The sequence below is a fragment of the Aythya fuligula genome, chromosome 9 (assembly GCF_009819795.1).
Source record: "Aythya fuligula isolate bAytFul2 chromosome 9, bAytFul2.pri, whole genome shotgun sequence".
In the NCBI taxonomy this organism is placed as follows: domain Eukaryota; kingdom Metazoa; phylum Chordata; class Aves; order Anseriformes; family Anatidae; genus Aythya; species Aythya fuligula.
In genome coordinates this window covers 21369258-21387247 of record NC_045567.1, presented here as the reverse complement: position 1 = coordinate 21387247, position 17990 = coordinate 21369258, and the positions used below count along the sequence as shown (strand labels likewise).

Sequence of the window (17990 nt, the reverse complement as noted above, 5' to 3'; positions counted from 1 at the left end):
ACGGCCCCATTTCCCCCGTGCACGAGTGTTGGAGTGGGAAGGAAGAGCTGGAAAATTTCCTTTGAAATTCTGGCCCCTACAGGCTCAAAGCAGACAGCATATTAAAGGAGAGATTTTTAAAAGTGATGGTATATACTTAATTAATCTCAGGGCTTCAGAAGTTTGTGCTTCTCGGTTTGCAGCTCCTGGCACCGGCAGTACCGCAGCCTTTGAAAGCAGGCGGTGATGAGTGGGGAGAAGCACACCACAGATGACAGCAACTGGAGAGAGATTTCTTTGTCCACACAGCCCAGGCACTGCTCCAGCTGTGCCTAGAACAAGTCTCTGGGGAAGCAAGGCACCAAGTCGTCAGGAGCTTCTCCATTCCTCTGTTTACTGAAAAGGTCAGGTCAAATTTAATCTGCATTACTCAAGTTCCTGCTTTATCTGATATTTCTGCATCTGATAGCACAGTCTGGAGGTGGGACCATATCCTTGATACCAGATTTTAGCACGACATTTGTCTATATGCTGCATGGCTACTGGGGCTTTTCCAAACCAGCCTCTACAGAGGAGCCAGCTGAAAGGCTTGGGGCAGTGGTAAAGGCAGGAGAGAGCTTTGTGCCTCTGTCTGTTGGATGAGATGAAGCCTGTTTTGATGGTAAGTGGTGCCCATCAAAAGGGCTGTAAAAATCAGCCACCATGAAGAAAGGTTGGAGAGGAGGCTGCAGCAGCATCTGGGGGAAACTGAGGGTATTTCCCCAACTGATTCACTCCCTGACATCCGTTATACACCACTTGACTTTTAATAGCATACACACGATGCACTGAACACGGGGAAGCAATATCTGGAAGAGAAAGAGTCCTGAGTGCTGAAAACGTGCAATTTTCCTTACCTGGCATAAATGACAGCCCAGCACAAAATAAAGTCAAAGGTGTTCCTGTAAAACAACTGATACATCAATAAAATAAGCAGGTAGCAATCTCTGCGTGTGCCTTGACTGATGAAGGGGGAACGGACCAAATCCACCGTGACGTGCACGGTGACCGCTGAGGGTACAGATCCAGGCTGTCACAGGGAGGGGACACAGAGATGGATGAGGCAGAGTGAGACACAGCTAATGGTGATGGGGATTTGCTGCAAGCAGCAGCATCAGAGGTCTCGGGGCAGGTGGTCAGTAGGTGAGGTGAGCCCACCGGTGAAATCCTCAAGCCTTAAGACAGCAGCGAGCTTTGTACGCCTCCACGGAGATAAACCCTTCTGATCCACAGCACCCCGCCAAGATGCATGCTCTATGCAAAATATCTCTGGATTACTTCGCTGCTAAAGAAGATTTCAGTGCTTGACACAATAAATTAAGAGGCAAGGTAGACATATTCAAACAGAAAATCCACTATCCGCTACATAGGCAGGTGGTGGATTTGGTGATTTAAGAGCAATCATGCTCTCAGAAGCACCTCAGTGACATACACAGCAAATTATGAGTTTTGCAAGTGGTGTAGCTGACACAGGCTGTTTGCTGAAGGGGAATTAGGCTTTTCCTCTGGAAAACAGAGCATTGAGAGCTAGTTCACCTGCTAGCTGATGGCACTTTGAGTGCTAAAAACACACATTGCTTTTGGAAAATAGCACTTGGGCTCCTGAAACACACAGGCTCTCTTTCAGCCTTTGTTTTCTGTCTTTTCTGTCTCTAACATGATCTAGTGTAACAGTCAAGATGCAGCTGACCTAAAATTGACTAATAAAGATAATGAAAAAAACCTGTAAGACAACAGCTTCTTCCAGTCATGCAAAACAGCTGTGCTCACCTTTACCAGCATTGCCTGTATGCTGTTTCGGGTCCTGACAGACTAAGGAATCTGGGAACATAAGGAGCACATCAGCCTAATACCAATGTTGAGATTAAACACAGTAAAACCAAGAAAAGCAACAACTGCTTAATCAGAGAGAAAGAAGCTTAGAGGGTGAAAATGGCATCACTTCACGTAGTGCTGGAAATGTTTGCTTCAGTTTGATCACCAAGATGCTGGGCACCTGCTAACACACCTGGACAGGGAAATGGCTGAAATCAGAAATCTAGCAAAAGGCTGTGTACCATTAAGCCCTACATTAACTTCTTTTTGCAGACTTATAAGGAACAAAAGGAGAACGTGCTGTCCTGTGCAAGAGGCAGGGTTCTTCCAAGTGTGTATCACTATGGCAGGGGGACGGAGCCGGTTCACTTCATTCATCTCACAAATCTCACTATATTCAGCATTTTTGCAGATCCTGGAACCACGTATCTATACATGACTTTTAGTTCTTATTTAAGAAGAGATAACCAACTGAAGATCTTTGCCTTAGGAAAGCAAGTCTGAGAATATGATCCCTGGGACGATTGAAGAAACCAAAAGTAAATTCAGAGCACCTGGAGATGCAGCAGATGTGATCTGCATGGTCGCAGGAGACCCGTGCCTCCACACCTCGCCTCAATTACAGTCCTGCTGTAGCCCTACCAGCAGTAAAACATTGGAAATGTGGGTGACAGCTTAGCTTACACACCGTCAGACACAGCCAGTGTAATCAGCCGCCAGCTCCCTAAAAGGAAATCCTTAGCTAACAAATATGCTCCGGTCTTCTGAGCCGGCAGACAATGGTCAAACAGTGAATAAAACGTATCCGGACCTCAGGGAAGTGTTTGACATCATGCCATGCACTGGACTAATTTCCTGAAACAGCAGAGCCAGGCAGGAGGGTGGTTTGTGCTGGTGGCACTGACTCTCCCAGCTCAGGGAGCAGGAGGGTGAGTGCCACACCGCTGTCCCTGGCACTGCAGCCCCAGCTCTTCGTCCCCAGGAAGGTCAGCACGGCCCCTGGGCTCTCTGCTCCTCTGTCTGCTGCTCCACTCCCAGAATTTCATCTTCTCCGTATGCAAGGCATGTCCTTCATGTGACACAGCAACACAGGGCTTTCCTACGGGGATTTGACAGCGGGCAGGAAAATGATCAGTTTACTTGTATGTAGAAAAAATAAAATAAAATAAAAACTGCACGTGAGATTCTTGCCCATCATGAGGATGAATATCACCTCCATTTTCGCAGTCTGCTCTGCCCTATATAAGGCTGTCAGATTTCCAGTGCAGAGAAATGATGTGCTTCTGGGTCCCTGAGCATCGCAGCGTGCTGGGACCCGGGAAGGAAATGCCTAACAGCTCTGCTGCTGTGACTGCTGTCCTCACCAGTAACATACTGGGAGCAGGTGCTGGTCTGAGACTTGTCTCAGGACTGGATCCAGCTGGACAATGACAACTGGATTTTGATTGTACTAGGAAAAAAAAGTCTCTGTTTGAAGCAGCACAGCTAGGCTCGGGGAGACTGCTCCTGCTGAGGCATTTTAAGTGATTTCTGCATAAATCTTTCTGCTACAGTAAAAATAATAATAATGAAATGGTGAGACACAGGAAGTATACAGACACAGTGGAAACCAAATTTGGAGTGATTCAGGCTTTCTTAGGGTAATAAGCAGATAGCACAGTTTGACACACTCGCGTGCAACCCAAGAGCTTGGAGCCGGCGTGGAGGCTTCAGTGACCGATTCATTATTCCGCACAGGCGCTGGCTGCTCAGCCACCCCAGCCTGTACCCGTCTGGATGCCAGGAGACATTCCCGGGGTGTGTGGCTGTGCACAATGCGACCACCCTGCAGCGGAGCATCGGTCTGCAAGCACAACTGATACCACACAGACACGGCCTGCAAGGAAACACCCAGATATACACATCGCAGCGAGCCGCCCGAGACCTAAGGCAGATGCACTCCCTGCAGGAGGATGTGTTTTGGGTGTATTTTGCGTGTATTTAGGGCACGGTGGAGGCAGCGCTCGAGGGCCGGGAAGCGCCGGGCTGCGGCCCCCGGGGGGCAGGGGCAGGCCCCGGGCTGCGGCGCTGCGCGAGGCCGCGGCTGCGTTAGGCCGCAGCACCCCCTGCAGGCCTCGCTCCGCAGGGCTCGGGGCTCCGCAGGGGTCCGGCACAGCCTCCTCGGGCAGGCTGGGGGCTGACAAACGTGGTGGTCTTCACAAACAGCCTCCCACTGCCGCACTGGGCCGGCCCTGTGGCGATAGCTGCCGTCCTTCCCGGAGTTTCTCCCTTCCACATCTGATACTGGCCCGAATTGGGATTTTCCACACAAAAACAGACGTTGCTGTGCTTAAAATTAATTCCATATCTACTTCACATTTCTGAGGTTACACAGCTTTGTGTTCGATTTCATTAGCCATCCATCTATTTCAAAGGGAAACACGTCTAAAACATGTGGTCCTAAAACATGAAGAAACACCGAAACGTGAAGTCTCAAACCCATCTTTCAAGGCAAAATTAAAAGATGCTGGGTGATTACACCAAGTCCCCTCGTGACAATGCACTTTACATTGGTGCCGGGGACACACCACACTCACATTCCAGCCTGCCAGGCCCTACTGGGGTCTCTCCACGTACACTGGGCTGGTAGAGAAGAAAATCAGGATGCCAGCCCAGCAAAGAGAATATAAATACTCTTCTGTCTGTTTTGTGAGATAAACCAGAGGAATGTGATAAACACCAAAGGCAGCACAGCCGGAGCAGAGCAGGAGGGGGCTGGAGGATTGGTTGGATGATCACTTAGTTCAGGAACCGTGACCTGGTGCAGAGCACCCTTGGGTGCCAAAGACCTGGTGCAGCCACAGATGTGGCCCTGGTGGTTCCTCCAGCTGAAGAGACGGGGATAGCTCTTGCCAGAGTTTCCCTTGTGCCCCCACTGCCCTCCTAGCTGTAACCTCATCCAGGACCCCGAGCCCATCCGCCCCGCAGGATCCGGCTCTCCTCGCCCTTATCCAGCCACCCAGCTTGGCCCAGGGCAGCTCTCCCAGCAGGGACACACCGCAGGGAAAGGCCACCAGCAGCACGTGCCCCGCTCCTCGCTTCCTCCGGGCACTGCTGAGCTCCAGATAACAGAAACCTGTCAGGCCCTGATAATGCTGTCTTCCCCTCCTTTGTCCTCAAGTGGTAACAGGATGTTTAATTATCAAGATCAGGCTGAATATGGAGAGATTACTCATCATTGATCCTGGGTATAAGCTGTTTCCCTTGCAGAATAATTTCTTCTTTTTTCAGAACTTCCCCCCTCCCCCCCCCCCCAACTTAATTTCCACCCCAGCCACGAGGCTCAGTAGAAAGTCTTACCATAATCATTTTGAGCTAAATATTCTGAGTAATCAATCAGAGCAGTGGAACCAATTTTGAAACTGTCACTTTTAATTTTTCCAATAAAAAAAATAAAATAAAATAAAAATTGAGCATTTCACTCACACTGCTGTTGGGATTTGGGCTCTTAAAGCCTTCACTCCACCGCACCGGTGCTTCAGAGATGTACTTGAGAACCTGAAGAGCTGGCACAATTGCAGAGAAACAAAAACAGATTGATTTTTAGCAGGGAAAAGAAACCTGTTTTTTTAGGTGCCTTTGGACCTGTCTGACCTTTTATTTCTTCCTTCCCTGCCTTCCAGCTCTACAAAAATAACTAAGAGGTACTGGTGATTTCACACACGCAAAAGGCTGACACTAATCAAAAAGTTGACGACTTATTGAGAGCTCAGTGCACAAACAGATGGCTAACGAGGGCCCAAAGAGCAGACCTGCTTGGTGCAGAGGGCAGGATTTCTTCCTGTCCCTCTCTGGCTCGGGACATCTGCGGGCACATTGGCCACAGAGGCTTACCTGTGGGGGGAGGCAGGAACGGTCTTGGCACAAGCGGGTGGAGAAAGCTGTCCTGGAAAGCGTGTGTCTATTAAATGTAGCAGTGATTGCTCTTTTTGTTCGAGGCATGCGTGGGCTGCATTTCTGCTCAGCGAGGAGCGATCAAATTAGAGGCTTTGTGAGTCTTTCATCAAGCACACTCTGTGGCTGTAGGGAAGTCAAAGGGAATTTTGCCACTGCCCTGGGTGGAGGCAGTGCACCTGAGCCTCCCCTTTGCAATTTATGCCAGCTGTAGCCCATAAGCTGCCTTTTACCTGTATTTTTAATGGGCTAATGGATGGGGGTGAAGTCATGCCCAGTGAAAACATGGCATGCCTGCGTGTGAGAGAGAAAACAGCAAAAGCAGCAGTGGTGCCCAATTTCAGCTCTCCTTCACACCTCTGGGGCCCCAACATCACACTGAATCCTTGCCATAAAGCTGTACAAGGTCCTAAACCCTCTCACTTCAAAGCTACACCTGGTTGTATGCCAACTTCACGCTGAGATGAGAACGGAGACAACACGGCTTTTTGGTGGCTACTGCTAGCAGCGACTGCCGGGCCCAGCCCCGTGCCAGGTGCCCTGTAGCATCTGAAGAGGGAGAAGAAACCTAAGAAACAGAGAAGTGAATATGTTTTCAGTTTGCAGGAGAGCTTGGAAATGCCACTGATGCTTTATTCATCTCTTTCCCCCCTGGAGGTCAACAGTAATCTGCTTTTTCCTCTCTCAATGTTAAATTTCCTTTACTGAAAGTTAAAAGGGACAGTGGCAAGTTAATTCTATTTTGGAGACGGACTGTTTCTGTCTGGGCCTTTCATAATGCCTCTGGATTATTAAAACAGGATTATTTATTTACTTATTTCAAGAAGTCCAATTTTATTTCCGTGCTGTTCTACTTCAGCGATTTCTCTCTTCTGGAAAAACCCCATTGACTCTTGCCCAGCCCTCTTTTTATTTTATTTTATTTTATTTTATTTTATTTTATTTTATTTTATTTTTCTGGGGATTATGGGCCCTTTTCTCATCAGCTCTTGCTGCTCACCAGAGCTGGGGCAGCACCACCAGTACCAGGACAGAACCTGCCCCCCCAGCCAGACGTGGTCGCATTCCCCAAACAAGCAGGAATGAGACTGCAGCCGAGTGCTTTGACACATGATGGTCTGTTGTATTTTCAGTCCGCTGATACACATTCATTTACCAAATACAAACCAAGTGGAAAGGAAAGCAATCATCAGCAGAAACAAGGGTACAAAACTCAATTCCAGCAGCCTTCACAGAAGGGATAGTCAGTGTTCACAACGGCACCATTGGAAGGCAGAGACGCACGGAGACCTGCACTCACACCTGAAGTGGAAGCTCTCATTTCGGTGATTAGTTTTGCTAGAGACACGATTTAGAAAATAAACAACAATCCCAGAACTGTGACTTCTGTCACTGTTTTTCTCTTTTCCCGAGTGTCAGGAAAAAGTCAGGCAAGTTAATTATTTACATCTAGGACATTTTATGAAAACACAATTGGAGACTAAAACCAGAATAATCACAAAGGTTTGAAAACACAACAAGAAAGCAGGCAGGAAAAGAAAAAAAAAAAGAAACCCAAAGAGGACGGTTGCATTCAGTGGTCTGATACACAGTTTCAGTGTGTGTTCCACCTGGATTTACCTTAATTCTGCACATTTAACTTGATTCACCACCACGGCATTACGCTCCTGGTTTAAACCCCAGTTTTGCAAAGCTCCTGGTTTCAGCAGGATCTCAGCTGTGCAACAGGGATTGCCCACTTGAGCACCCCAAAACGTGTGTGTGCATTCAAGTCCTGCAGCCACCCAAGAGGTGCCAGCCTCGACCACCTGCCTGCTTCGGAGGCTCTTGCTCTCCTCGCCTCGGCCTCCAGCACATCCCGCAGACTGCATCCCTCGTGCTGGGCAGGCAGAGGAGCAGCTCGGCAGCTGGCGGCCTCAAATTTGGGTCCTCCCGCTGGGCAGGAGGAGAAGGCAGAGATGTTCAGCTACGGGCCTGTTCGGACGGCTTTCCATGGTCCATAAATGTGGCTGCTGTGCACGGATTGCAAACCCAGGGTGTCCTAGCTATGGGTGCACAGAGCAACTGCTACACTGAAGTAACAGCAAAACAAGTCAGCGTTTGATTGTGCGTGGCTGTTTCCTTGGAAGGAACAAAGGTACTGGAACTTATCACCGTGAACGAGGCAAAACCCACACTGAGGTCTCCCCCGGGGACAGCACCAGGATTGCAAAATTGTTTGGTGAAACCTGATCAGAAGAACCGAAAACGGAGTGTTTGGGGTTTAATCCAGCAAAGGTGATACCAAGTCGGGTGAACTCGGTGGTGGCTGCCCTGGGTGGGAGGCAGGGTGGCTGAGCAGCACCGGCCGGCTTGGGCTGCTCGTCTTCTGGTTGCACTGAGCACTGGGAACAGTGATGTCCTGCTGTAATGCCACCAGGCACGCCCTGTGCTCGTGCTAGCCAAAACGTACCTGCTTGGGATAAGAGCTGACAAACGCGCTCGCTAGCTTGGGGACTCTGTTAGCACATCAGTCAGCTGCAAATAAGGTCAGGCCACAGACGTCCACGCACGTCCAGCAGCAGCACGCCGAGGCTGAGACCAGGAGCTGAAGCACTTGAGTTGCCTGACAAATTATTTTTAGTAAAATTCTTAACATATGATGACATTTATCCCTCAGTTTTAAACCATGCATCAAGTCCACAGTGAAACATTTATCCAGTCCAACATTTATACAACAGCATCTACATTTTAAAATATGAGAATATTTAAAAACATTAAAAACGAAGGTACGATACCGAGTGTGAGTTCTGAAGTGGCATATATTAAGGAATAAATTAAAAAAAAAAAAAGAAGTGTTGTACTCAGGTTCAACTAGAAAATAAAGCCGAAGCCTGGGAAAACATCTCTCATTTCGTACAGTTCTAAGGAATAAACGCCTCAAGAAACACGTCGTGTTTCCAGGCTTGCTAGTGCTTGAACCCACATCGCTCCTTACAGTACTGTGTGGCTGCGAGCCACCCTCTGCAGTCGGAAGGTATGAAAAGCAAAACCCCTCTGGCATTAAGGACTGACAAATAGTGATTGTTCAGGTGCAGAAATCAACTCTCTCAAGGTGTTAAAACTCACAGGCTTCTTAATATAAGAAACAGAGCTCTTCTGGCTCTCCGAGGAGGGCTGCAGAGGACAGACGGGGCGCTGCCAGCTCTGAGCACGAGGACACGGAGCCGAGCATCCACTGGACATGGACGCAGTGCCATCAGCTGCCCAGGGCACGCAGAGCTGCACTCCGGTACCACCACCGGAGTGACGAAGCCCCAGTAGCTTGCTGCCACCTTAAAAGACAATCTAAGTATAATTTAACAATTATAAGGAACTTTGCTGATATGGGGACGGGACAATAAGAGCACTTAGAAGCTGACAGGAGCCTCATACTGCAAGGTTCACGTGTACGGGTGGGGGGGTTGAATGCTTCCTTTTCAACTATGACTACAGACCTGTGTGACTTACAATGCTTCTGACAGGCTATAATTGTTTGAAGTTAGCAGCTTTGTTCAAACTAAACCAGTTAAAAACACATCAAGAGATAAAAGCTCTGAACAAGCGCTGATGTGAAATAACAAGACACCTTTGATCTCCGCTGATTGCAAATGGTCCAGGCACGGCATATTGCTCTGGCTCTGCAGGGCGTAACCCCAGGTTGATTTTTTTTAAGGGAAAAAAAAATCAAGGGAATGTACTTATCTGCTAGCAGCATGCCGGCCAAAAGCATCAGTCCCTCGGATCAAAGATTATCACACAAACTGCTGCCCATGCACTCCCACCAGGCTAACCAGGCCACAGATTCACCAAACAGAAAGGAATCATTCGCAACTGCATCTACAAAACACAAGCATAAAAAAGTGGGAACTGGAGGAAGTGGCTAAAACTTGGGCTGCCTGGAGGAACACTGCTGTTTGTTGCTTACACAGGCGATGCAGCATGCAGAATTACTCAGTGCCTATTTAGGTTTCTGAAGATGGAAGAGACAATCAGTTAAAATGTGGTGCCAGCTGCTTTTTGAGGACAGCTGGATGACCAGTGTGATTCTTCTCCAGTTAAAAACAGGTGAGACTGGTGGCAGAATCAAAATAGAAAAAAAAGAAAGTTGATTATGAACTGAACTAAATGGCAGATCAGCTGGGCTTTTGGCTAAGGAGGGCTGGGCACCCGGAGGAACACAGGTCAGACCTCACCCAAGCCCCTCTAGCGAAGGCAGTCCTTGGCTGCACACACAGCAGAGGAGCTCAGCTCCCACTTCTGCAGGTCAGGCTCCCGTTAGGCATTTCTAGCAGCCTGCTCTCGTAGTGTTTGACGTGGTGCCACTGGGGAGCGCCTCTCCCAGCACTGAACATGAAGCTGGGAGGCAGAGCTCACTGTGGGACCCAGGACAGCGCCAAGGCCCAGGGTGGCACCCACCAAGCCACGTCCTGGCCCAGGACTGTAGTGTTTTGCCCAGGGATGCCTAATGAAATTGCTGCTTCGCTACACTGTGAGGTGCAAAAAAGCTTGGAAACCGAGTTCCACCTGTATTGAGAAGACATCCTGCATGACCGGGCTCAAGATCGCGGCTGGGGTAATAACAAAGTAAATCAGAAAGGAGGTTTTGCCAAATTCTCCCTTCCCCTTGTGTTTACCAGTCTAGAAGTGATGTGTCAGCTCAGGGTGAGCACAGCTGGCCTGAGGCTTCCCCCCTAGCTCCGTGGCCTTTCCCTCCTTGTGAACGGGGAGGGAAAGGAATGGAAAGAAAAGCCTACCTGTGGAATGGCAAACAAATGCATGAGGAAAGGGCCCAGAGCACAGAGCCCAGCATGGCCCGTGCTGGTTTCTGAGTCTCTGTTCCCTATCACACTCAGTGCCTCGTCCTCCTTCACCTCCAGAGATCTACGACTTTACTTTAAAACTCGGTTCCCTCCTGAAGAAAGCCTTCAGGCACAGTTTAAACAAGCCAACCTGCTGCCTTGCTGTAAAGGCCAGAAAATGCCACTGACTCCCAGCACCTTCAGCTCGCTCCACCGAGGCTGCCCTTTGCCAAGGCCCACACAGTGCCATGCGACGTGTAAGCCATGCTGATTGCTCTAGCGGTGCTAAAAAACAGTATTTCCTCCCCACCTAGAGGGGAGGAGAGACCAAAATACTGATTCTGATAAAAGATTGCTCGCGAGTTTCCATCTAAGACGTGAAATGTCCACGCTTGGCAAGCTGAGATGGTCGGACAGCCCACGGCAGCACCAGCAGCACTTGGTGGAGAGCTGCACAAGGGCTCTGGCAGCGCACGAGGCGAGGTGCGGGGCTCTGGCGAGCCGATGCACGGGTACCTGAAAGCCTGGGGAAGCAGACGCAGCCCATGACTCCTGCGCAGCCACAGCACGATCACGGGACGTATGCAACCACAGCACACAGCTGGCAGTGGTAACAACAGCAGTTGGGATGGGGTTCCTATCCCAGGAAGTGGCCTGCATCCTTAAGGTGCTCAGAATGTGTCTTAGAAGTAACTCCTACAGACAAGAAACTTCTTTTTTTTTTTTTTTGCCATAATTTCCGAGTCTTTCCTCTCCTCTCCTTTGCTAGTGTTGATTTGCTTGCAGTTCCTCCACCAAAATCCTTCAGAAAGGCACAGAGCTTGGTGGAGGTCTTTTTTTGCCGCCCTTCGCAACGAACAGCTTTCAGAAATCACGTATTGTTCATCAGCTTGTCTCTAAAGAACCAGACTCAAAAACGCAAAGCAGTCTGCATCTTCTTAAGTCCACACCTCCATGGGTACCATGGACTCCTTTGTTCCGACGGAGGGCAGCAGGTACTCCTCCTCCAGGAAGCGGAAGGGGAATTGCACCAGAAACCCACGGATCTTCTTCAATTCTTCTGCTGCTTTTGCAGGATCATCACTCGCTAGTTTGGGTTTGTTGATGAAGTCACGCAGCTGGGCTAAATTATTCACCTGGTCACTGGGCAGGCATCGAAACACCTGAGCGAAACAGAAAGAAGGGACAGGTCAGTGCAGGGCACACTGCGGTGTGGACTTTCCAAAAGAGACCAAAACATCCAACAAGTATTTCCCCAGATGAAAGCAACTAAATTAACAGCCTGGAGAGCGAGGAGGGACGAGGTGCCTCTGTGGTACGGCTGCCATCTGTGGCATGGTTGGAGCATGCAGAGAGGAAAGCCCAGGGCTTTCTCTGATCACTGCAAAAGGTCATTAAAAACCAGCAGTAAAATTTGGTTTTCCTCCTGTTACGCTCTGGCCAGCTAGAAGTAAGGAAGTACAGCCGGGTGATGCAAGGATGCACGCAGTCCTGTTTCTTGCTCCCAGCTACAGCATTTCACTGACCCTGCTTGTTCGTTTGACCGACCCCAGGAGCTGGACCTGCTGCCCTGGCCCTCCCGGCCGCGAGGGGACAAGGCATCACCTTATCGAAGATGGTGGCGTTGCGAGCTGCCGTGGAGATCCACACCTCCTTGAAGAATCGCTCACAGACGGGATCCTGGTGGTCTGGATTGAGATCAGAGCCGCCGAGGACAACCCTGAGAAGAGAAGAGGGAGGGACTGATGCCTGCCCAAGGCAAAGCTCCAGGCACTCCCTGTCTTGAGACATGCCCAGAAAGGAAAAGCGTCCTTGGGACTTGCCAAAAGGCAGCCCCGCGTGCTCCTGGCACACCTTCCTGCTGCCACGGCCTCTCAGCCTTAACGCTGCCTGATTTTTCTCCTCTCTTTCTGTGCAGTAACTGTCCAGATGGGAAACAGGGGGAAGGGGGGGAGGAGGAAAAGGTCTTAATGAAAAACCGGCCGTGTTGTCAGCCAGATGGTTGCTCTGAGCGAACAAACTTCCATTAGGAAGAGACGCCACCACCCAAAACCGAGGCAGTGTGAAAACAGGATCTGGAGTCAAAACATCACTGTCTTGTTTATGAGCCCTCCCAGAGAAATCCCTGAGCAAAACGATGTGTAAGTCAAACTGCCGAGCCGAGGACAGAACGGCAGGAGAAAGCCCAACTCCAGAACGCAGCAGCAGAACCCCAGGCTAGATCCCGGCCTGGCGATGCTGCAGCAGAGGCAGCAGCAGCTCCCTTGGCTTTAAAGGCTGCAGCACGCCCTGCCTGGTGCCCGTGCCCCACCTGAAGCAGCGCAGGCGCAGGGACTGGGCGAACTTCCCGGCACTGTACTGCTCCCCGTCCATCACCGAGGGCACGGTCTCGGTGTCCTGCACGATGATGGCCATCTCGCTGTCCCGCTTGCCCAGCATGCTGCGGTCGTTGATGTTGGCAGAGCCTGGGGGTGGGGAACAACCGACGGTGACGCCTCAGTGCTGTGTGAGACCCTCCTGCACGCCCCCCACCGCCCCCCAGCACCTGCACCCTTCGTCTCCATGGGGGCACGGCTGTGGCTTCATTAAATACTGCCTAATTGTTAGCTGCTTTCCCATCCCAGCACTTCTAATGTAAGCAATAAGCACAAGGACAGCACCAAGGTTACAGCCCCTCCTGTGCCAGGCAAAGGTGGAGGGCTGGACTGAGTTAATTCCACTGATTTCTGAGAGGAGAGAAAATCAACACAACTGCTTCACAAGCATCTCGCTGCACAGGGCAGGAGCTCTGGCAGTAAGGGACGCCAGAGCTCACCCCGACCCGAGGGCTTCCTTGCTGGAACAGGACGTGGGGGAAGGCAAGACCACATTTTTGCAGGCATCAGGCTTGGAAGAAGGTTAAATCACAGCCAAGACAAAGCCAACGTTTTCAAAAGCTGAGTTTCTCTGTAACTTCCCAGACGCTTTTACTGAAGGATATCACAGCTTACAAAGGCCTGGGTTTGGATGACAAGCTCACTGATGCACAACGGGCTCTCTGCGTAAATCCCCTGGTCTTTCGTGATGTAAGGAGGGGAAGTTTCCTATTTGCATTTGGAAGGCAGGAATTTGGGGGGATTTGAGAGCTTACTCACTGACAAGGCAGTAAAGCACCGGCAGTCAGGGGCCTGGAAGCCCCTCTGCCTCTCTAGGCAGGAGCCAGCAGGTCAGTCACCCACGGAAATGACCGAACAACAAAAAATGTCCGGACACGGCCTTGAACTCCGCAAGAGACCCCCAGACACCAGTCAGCCATTTGGCCTTCCCTGTGACTGAGTGTTCTCACGGGGAGTTAACACTGCCAGAAGAAACGCCAGCCAAGCTCCCTCAGTGCTCTAACCTCCCGACAGCCTCTCCTCAGCTTTCTTTCCGTGCACCTCCATCTCTTTTTTAGGTGGAAATGTGGTCGCACTGGCTCCCCATCACCTCACCAGATGGCACAGATATACGTGCGGTAAAAAAATTCAGCCCGCAGGCCTGGAGAACAGAAGAAAGGAGCTGTCTCAGGCCCCTGGGCCATCACGCTGACAGCAGCATTGCTCCTGCTCCAGTAACAAACCCACCCGCAGGACGCTGGGCGTACCAGAGGTGTGAGCTGACCCCTGGGAGGGTAACAGAGGAGCAAACCTCACCACGGGGCATCCGAGACAAGGGCTGAGCTGCTGCTTTGAACGAGGGGAGTATCTCAACTCTTGCAAAGTCTGCTGTGGGATTGTTCTCTGGCATGTTCTCAGTGCCGAGATAACAGATTGGAAAGGGTTCTGTTAAAGAAACAGACTCCAATTCTGCCTTTCTACTGCAATGTGCAATTCGGAGCCCAAGGTCTCCTGTCTTTGCTTCATGGTCTCATAATAAATATGGTAACAGAGCCACGAGGCGATAGCTAGTACTTGCTAGAACCTATTTCCCCATTCTTAGGAAAGGGAGCTGATAAATGACACATGTTGTCCAAACCGTCCAAATTTCACGGCACATTCTGTTCTTTAAGGAACAGATGACAAGTCTCACAAGTCCTCCTGCTAGAGCAGGGTTTGATACAAGACAGATGGACAATATTCCCTGCGCTGGGATTCTCTGAACTGCTACGTGGGGATTTAAAGCCAGTCTAGAAAAACAAATTAAACGACAGCTTTCCAAATCCTTTTCTCCCTCCTACCTACCACCCTCCTGATGAATTTATGAGTTTGTTTTTTAACAGTTAGATGTTTCACAAGGAAGAACTCACAACACAGGAAAGCACACGGCATCGCAGCCCACGCCGGGCACGTGGCTAAGGGAAAAACCCCAGAGGACAGAGCAGTGCAAGGCCCTCCCACAAGTGCCCCCCAGCTCACCAATGATGACCGTGTTGTCATCAGCAATAAGCAGCTTGCTGTGAACGTAGATGAGCTCGGTGACCAGTTTTCCTTCCAACTCTGCATATGTTCGGAGCCCACAGAATGAAATGTAGTTGATCCACTTATCTCCAACTGAGAACGAGAGAGAACAACACCAGCGGGACGTGAGGGGGGGAAGGAGAGCAGAAAAAGATCCTCGTGGTGTAAAGCCCTGTTTGAACAGGGCATAGTACTTTTAGCAACTTGTGTTACAAAAGCACGTAAGCAGGTATTGGAGGTATGTTTGTTTAAAAACAGACTTTCAAAAACACCTGTGAGCTCTCTGATCTGCTCCGATACACCCCTTCAGTGAGAAGTAACCCAAGTCTCCCTCGTGCAGCATGCAAGTTCTCCCAGTTGATACGAGCACCTTCAAATAACTGGACTCTGCGACTGGTTTTCTGCAGGGTCTGCAGGAAGGAGGTTCTAAGCAGGTGTTTTGCCCACGCACAGTATGGAAAACATGCCCTGGTGTAATTGTCTGCAGTGCGGATTTACACAGAGCCCCACAACTAACAAGCATTACGGATGCCTCTTGCATTTGCGATCCCCATTTTTCATGGTGCTGCTTCCCAGCAGAGCACATCCAGGCGGGTGCCCACATGGGGAGGAAGCAGCCAGGAAGCAGAGCTGCCATCAGGCAGCTCTGTCCTCAGCAAAACAAGGCCGGGATGTGCTGGGGCAGGGTACAGCTGCGGGCTCGCTGCTCCCAGCAGTGTGGCCCAGCTCGGGCCGTTTTCCAACTAACAGCATCCTGAGCAGCTGCAACTGCGCCGTGCTCCTCCCTGGGGTCATTCCCTCCTCCGGCTCGGGGCTGCATCCAAATCCAAGGTCTGTAAGCCAGCCAAGGCTCACACGACCTCAGGAACCTCTGCGCTGGGGTGCTGCAGAGGCTGAGACTCACCAGCCCATCACGTGCAGTGCTGCCCACCGGCGTGATGCCTCAACCCAAACCTGACCCCTCGGCTACACCAGCGTGCACCAGGACGAACAACAAGCTGTGCCCGGCCAGGAGCTGCAGCTAGGGCCTCGCTGCCCCATTTATATTTTGCAGGAGGCAGCGAGGCTTTCAGTGTGCCTCTCCCCATCACTTGGGGTTGCAGCGCTCCCGGCTGCTGCAGGTTACCCAATTCTGTAATGGGAGGATCTCAGCTACAGGCTCTGGATGCCTCTATCCAACAGCAGCAGCCTGTGAGCACACCAGAGAGGAACACAGCTCTTACCCTCTGCTTTCAGCTGGCCCAGGATCGAGTTTTCTCCTCGGCACATGGTCCTGGAAAGAAGGTAGGCAGCCGTGAGCGCCACTGTGCCTTGAGGCAACGGCATATGCTGAAGCAGAACCCAGGGAGGTAAATTGCAAACACAGATGCTTTTAAAATACCCCATGCAAGCAGAAGAAACACGGTGCTCACAGAGCGCACGCTCCTTCCACACAAATGGTAACGTATCAAGGACTGCTCGCTTCCTATAGGAGTTGGTACCATCAGCATAGGAACTGGGAAGCATTGCTGCCTTCTGAAGCAGGGCTGCTACAGGTAATGGGTCAGGAATTGAGGTTTTGTGTAGGGGTAGAGGGCAGCCTGCGATGCTGGGATGAGCAACGTGCTGTCCACATCACGGGGAAGGGCCAGGGGTGTCCCCGGTGTGCCCGGCAGCGTGCGTACCTGTAGTTGAAGTGCATGATGGCCTGCAGCGCGTTGCCCCCTCCCGTCGAGATGTCGCCTTCAAAGCCAGGCAGCAGCGGGATGACCACGTACACTCGGAAGCGCTTGTTTTCCCTGAAGGGACAGGTTGGGGAAAATATTAGCTGACAACTGGTACTGCTCGGTCCCACTTTCTCTGTGTTGACTGGCTTGGTTTCTGTCCGAGGCCACTGGAGAAGCTGTAAGGGAGCAGGAAGCCAACACCCGACCCAAAGTGCCCGCTCCATGCTGGTGTTTCGGTGCCAGAAACACCGTCAGGTGTCAGGAACACCAGGGGGGTGCCGCTGGGTGCTGGCAGCGGGGCTGCACCCACAGAGGCCCCGTGGAGGCCGCCAGGTGGCGAGCAGGGCCCGCCAGGCGCTCACGCAGCCTCCAGGCCTCCGGCCCGACAACACGAGGGGAATTTTATTGCATTTCCCCAGCACTTCCCCGCAGCTGGGTGTCCCGCAAGCAGGGCTTCGTTCGGCGGTGCTCCTGGGCCCGGGCGAGGCAGCTTTCCCCACACAAACGGCTGTGGGACCGTGGCTGTCTGCAGCCTTCCCCACAAAGTCTGTCTAAGCCCGGGGTTTGTTAGAGAAATTAAAGATCCACCCATTAAAAAAAAAAGAGGAAGCCCAGAAAAGAACGTTATTAATTGCATCATTACAAAATATTTAGTCTAGAAGAGGAAGAAAAGTATAAGCTTGACTAAAAAAATCTTACTGCAGCATTAAACATCTTTTACCCAGGTGGGACTTTCCAAGCACAAGCACCAAAGAGTGCAACCTCTGAGACTCCAGAGAGCAGCTCCGAGAAAGCAGGCCCCACAGAGCCCTGCACAGCTACCACATGGAAAAAATGCTCATTGCACGGCACAGCAGCACGTGAGAGGTAAAAGAAAGGAGTTTAGGGAGCTTTTTGTGCATCAGCCCAGCAAGACCAGGACACAGTTTTAGACTACAACATAAACATATCTTAAAGACAGGCTCCAGAGGAGCAACCTTAAGCAAGGCTGCCCAGGATCAAAGCGAAGACAAGCTGCTATCTGTGGTATTCACTTCAGCACGGGGTTAGGCATTCTCATGCACCAGGAGTGCCTAACACGCGGCTGGGTTTGGTCCATCCAGGAACAAGCTGCAGTCCCCTTGCAGTGGCTGCAGGTTGTAAATATCCTCCAGCACTTACCAAAAAATAAGGTTCCAACAACAGCTGAACCCTGCAGTAAAACCCTCGACATGTGTTTGCTTCCCCAGTTTAAAAGCAATCCTCTCTACAGATAACTTAAAGAAGTGGCACATCCCACACGT

The 17990-nt window shown here is 50.9% G+C and overlaps 1 protein-coding gene across 4 annotated transcripts in view; it reads right to left on the bottom strand.

The window, feature by feature from the left end:
* Positions 1-6865: 6865 nt before the first annotated feature.
* PLD1 (phospholipase D1) overlaps positions 6866-17990 on the bottom strand; it is a 48645-nt gene continuing 37520 nt past the window's right edge. For all 4 annotated transcript variants that reach the window (XM_032192917.1, XM_032192919.1, XM_032192918.1 and 1 more), the window contains 6 exons: positions 16666-16779; positions 16225-16274; positions 14960-15094; positions 12898-13051; positions 12192-12306; positions 6866-11749 (listed from right to left, as the gene is read on the bottom strand). In XM_032192917.1, coding sequence (XP_032048808.1) covers positions 11525-11749; positions 12192-12306; positions 12898-13051; positions 14960-15094; positions 16225-16274; positions 16666-16779 — 793 coding nt within the window. In that variant the 3' untranslated portion in view covers positions 6866-11524. The remainder of the gene's footprint in view (positions 11750-12191; positions 12307-12897; positions 13052-14959; positions 15095-16224; positions 16275-16665; positions 16780-17990) is intronic.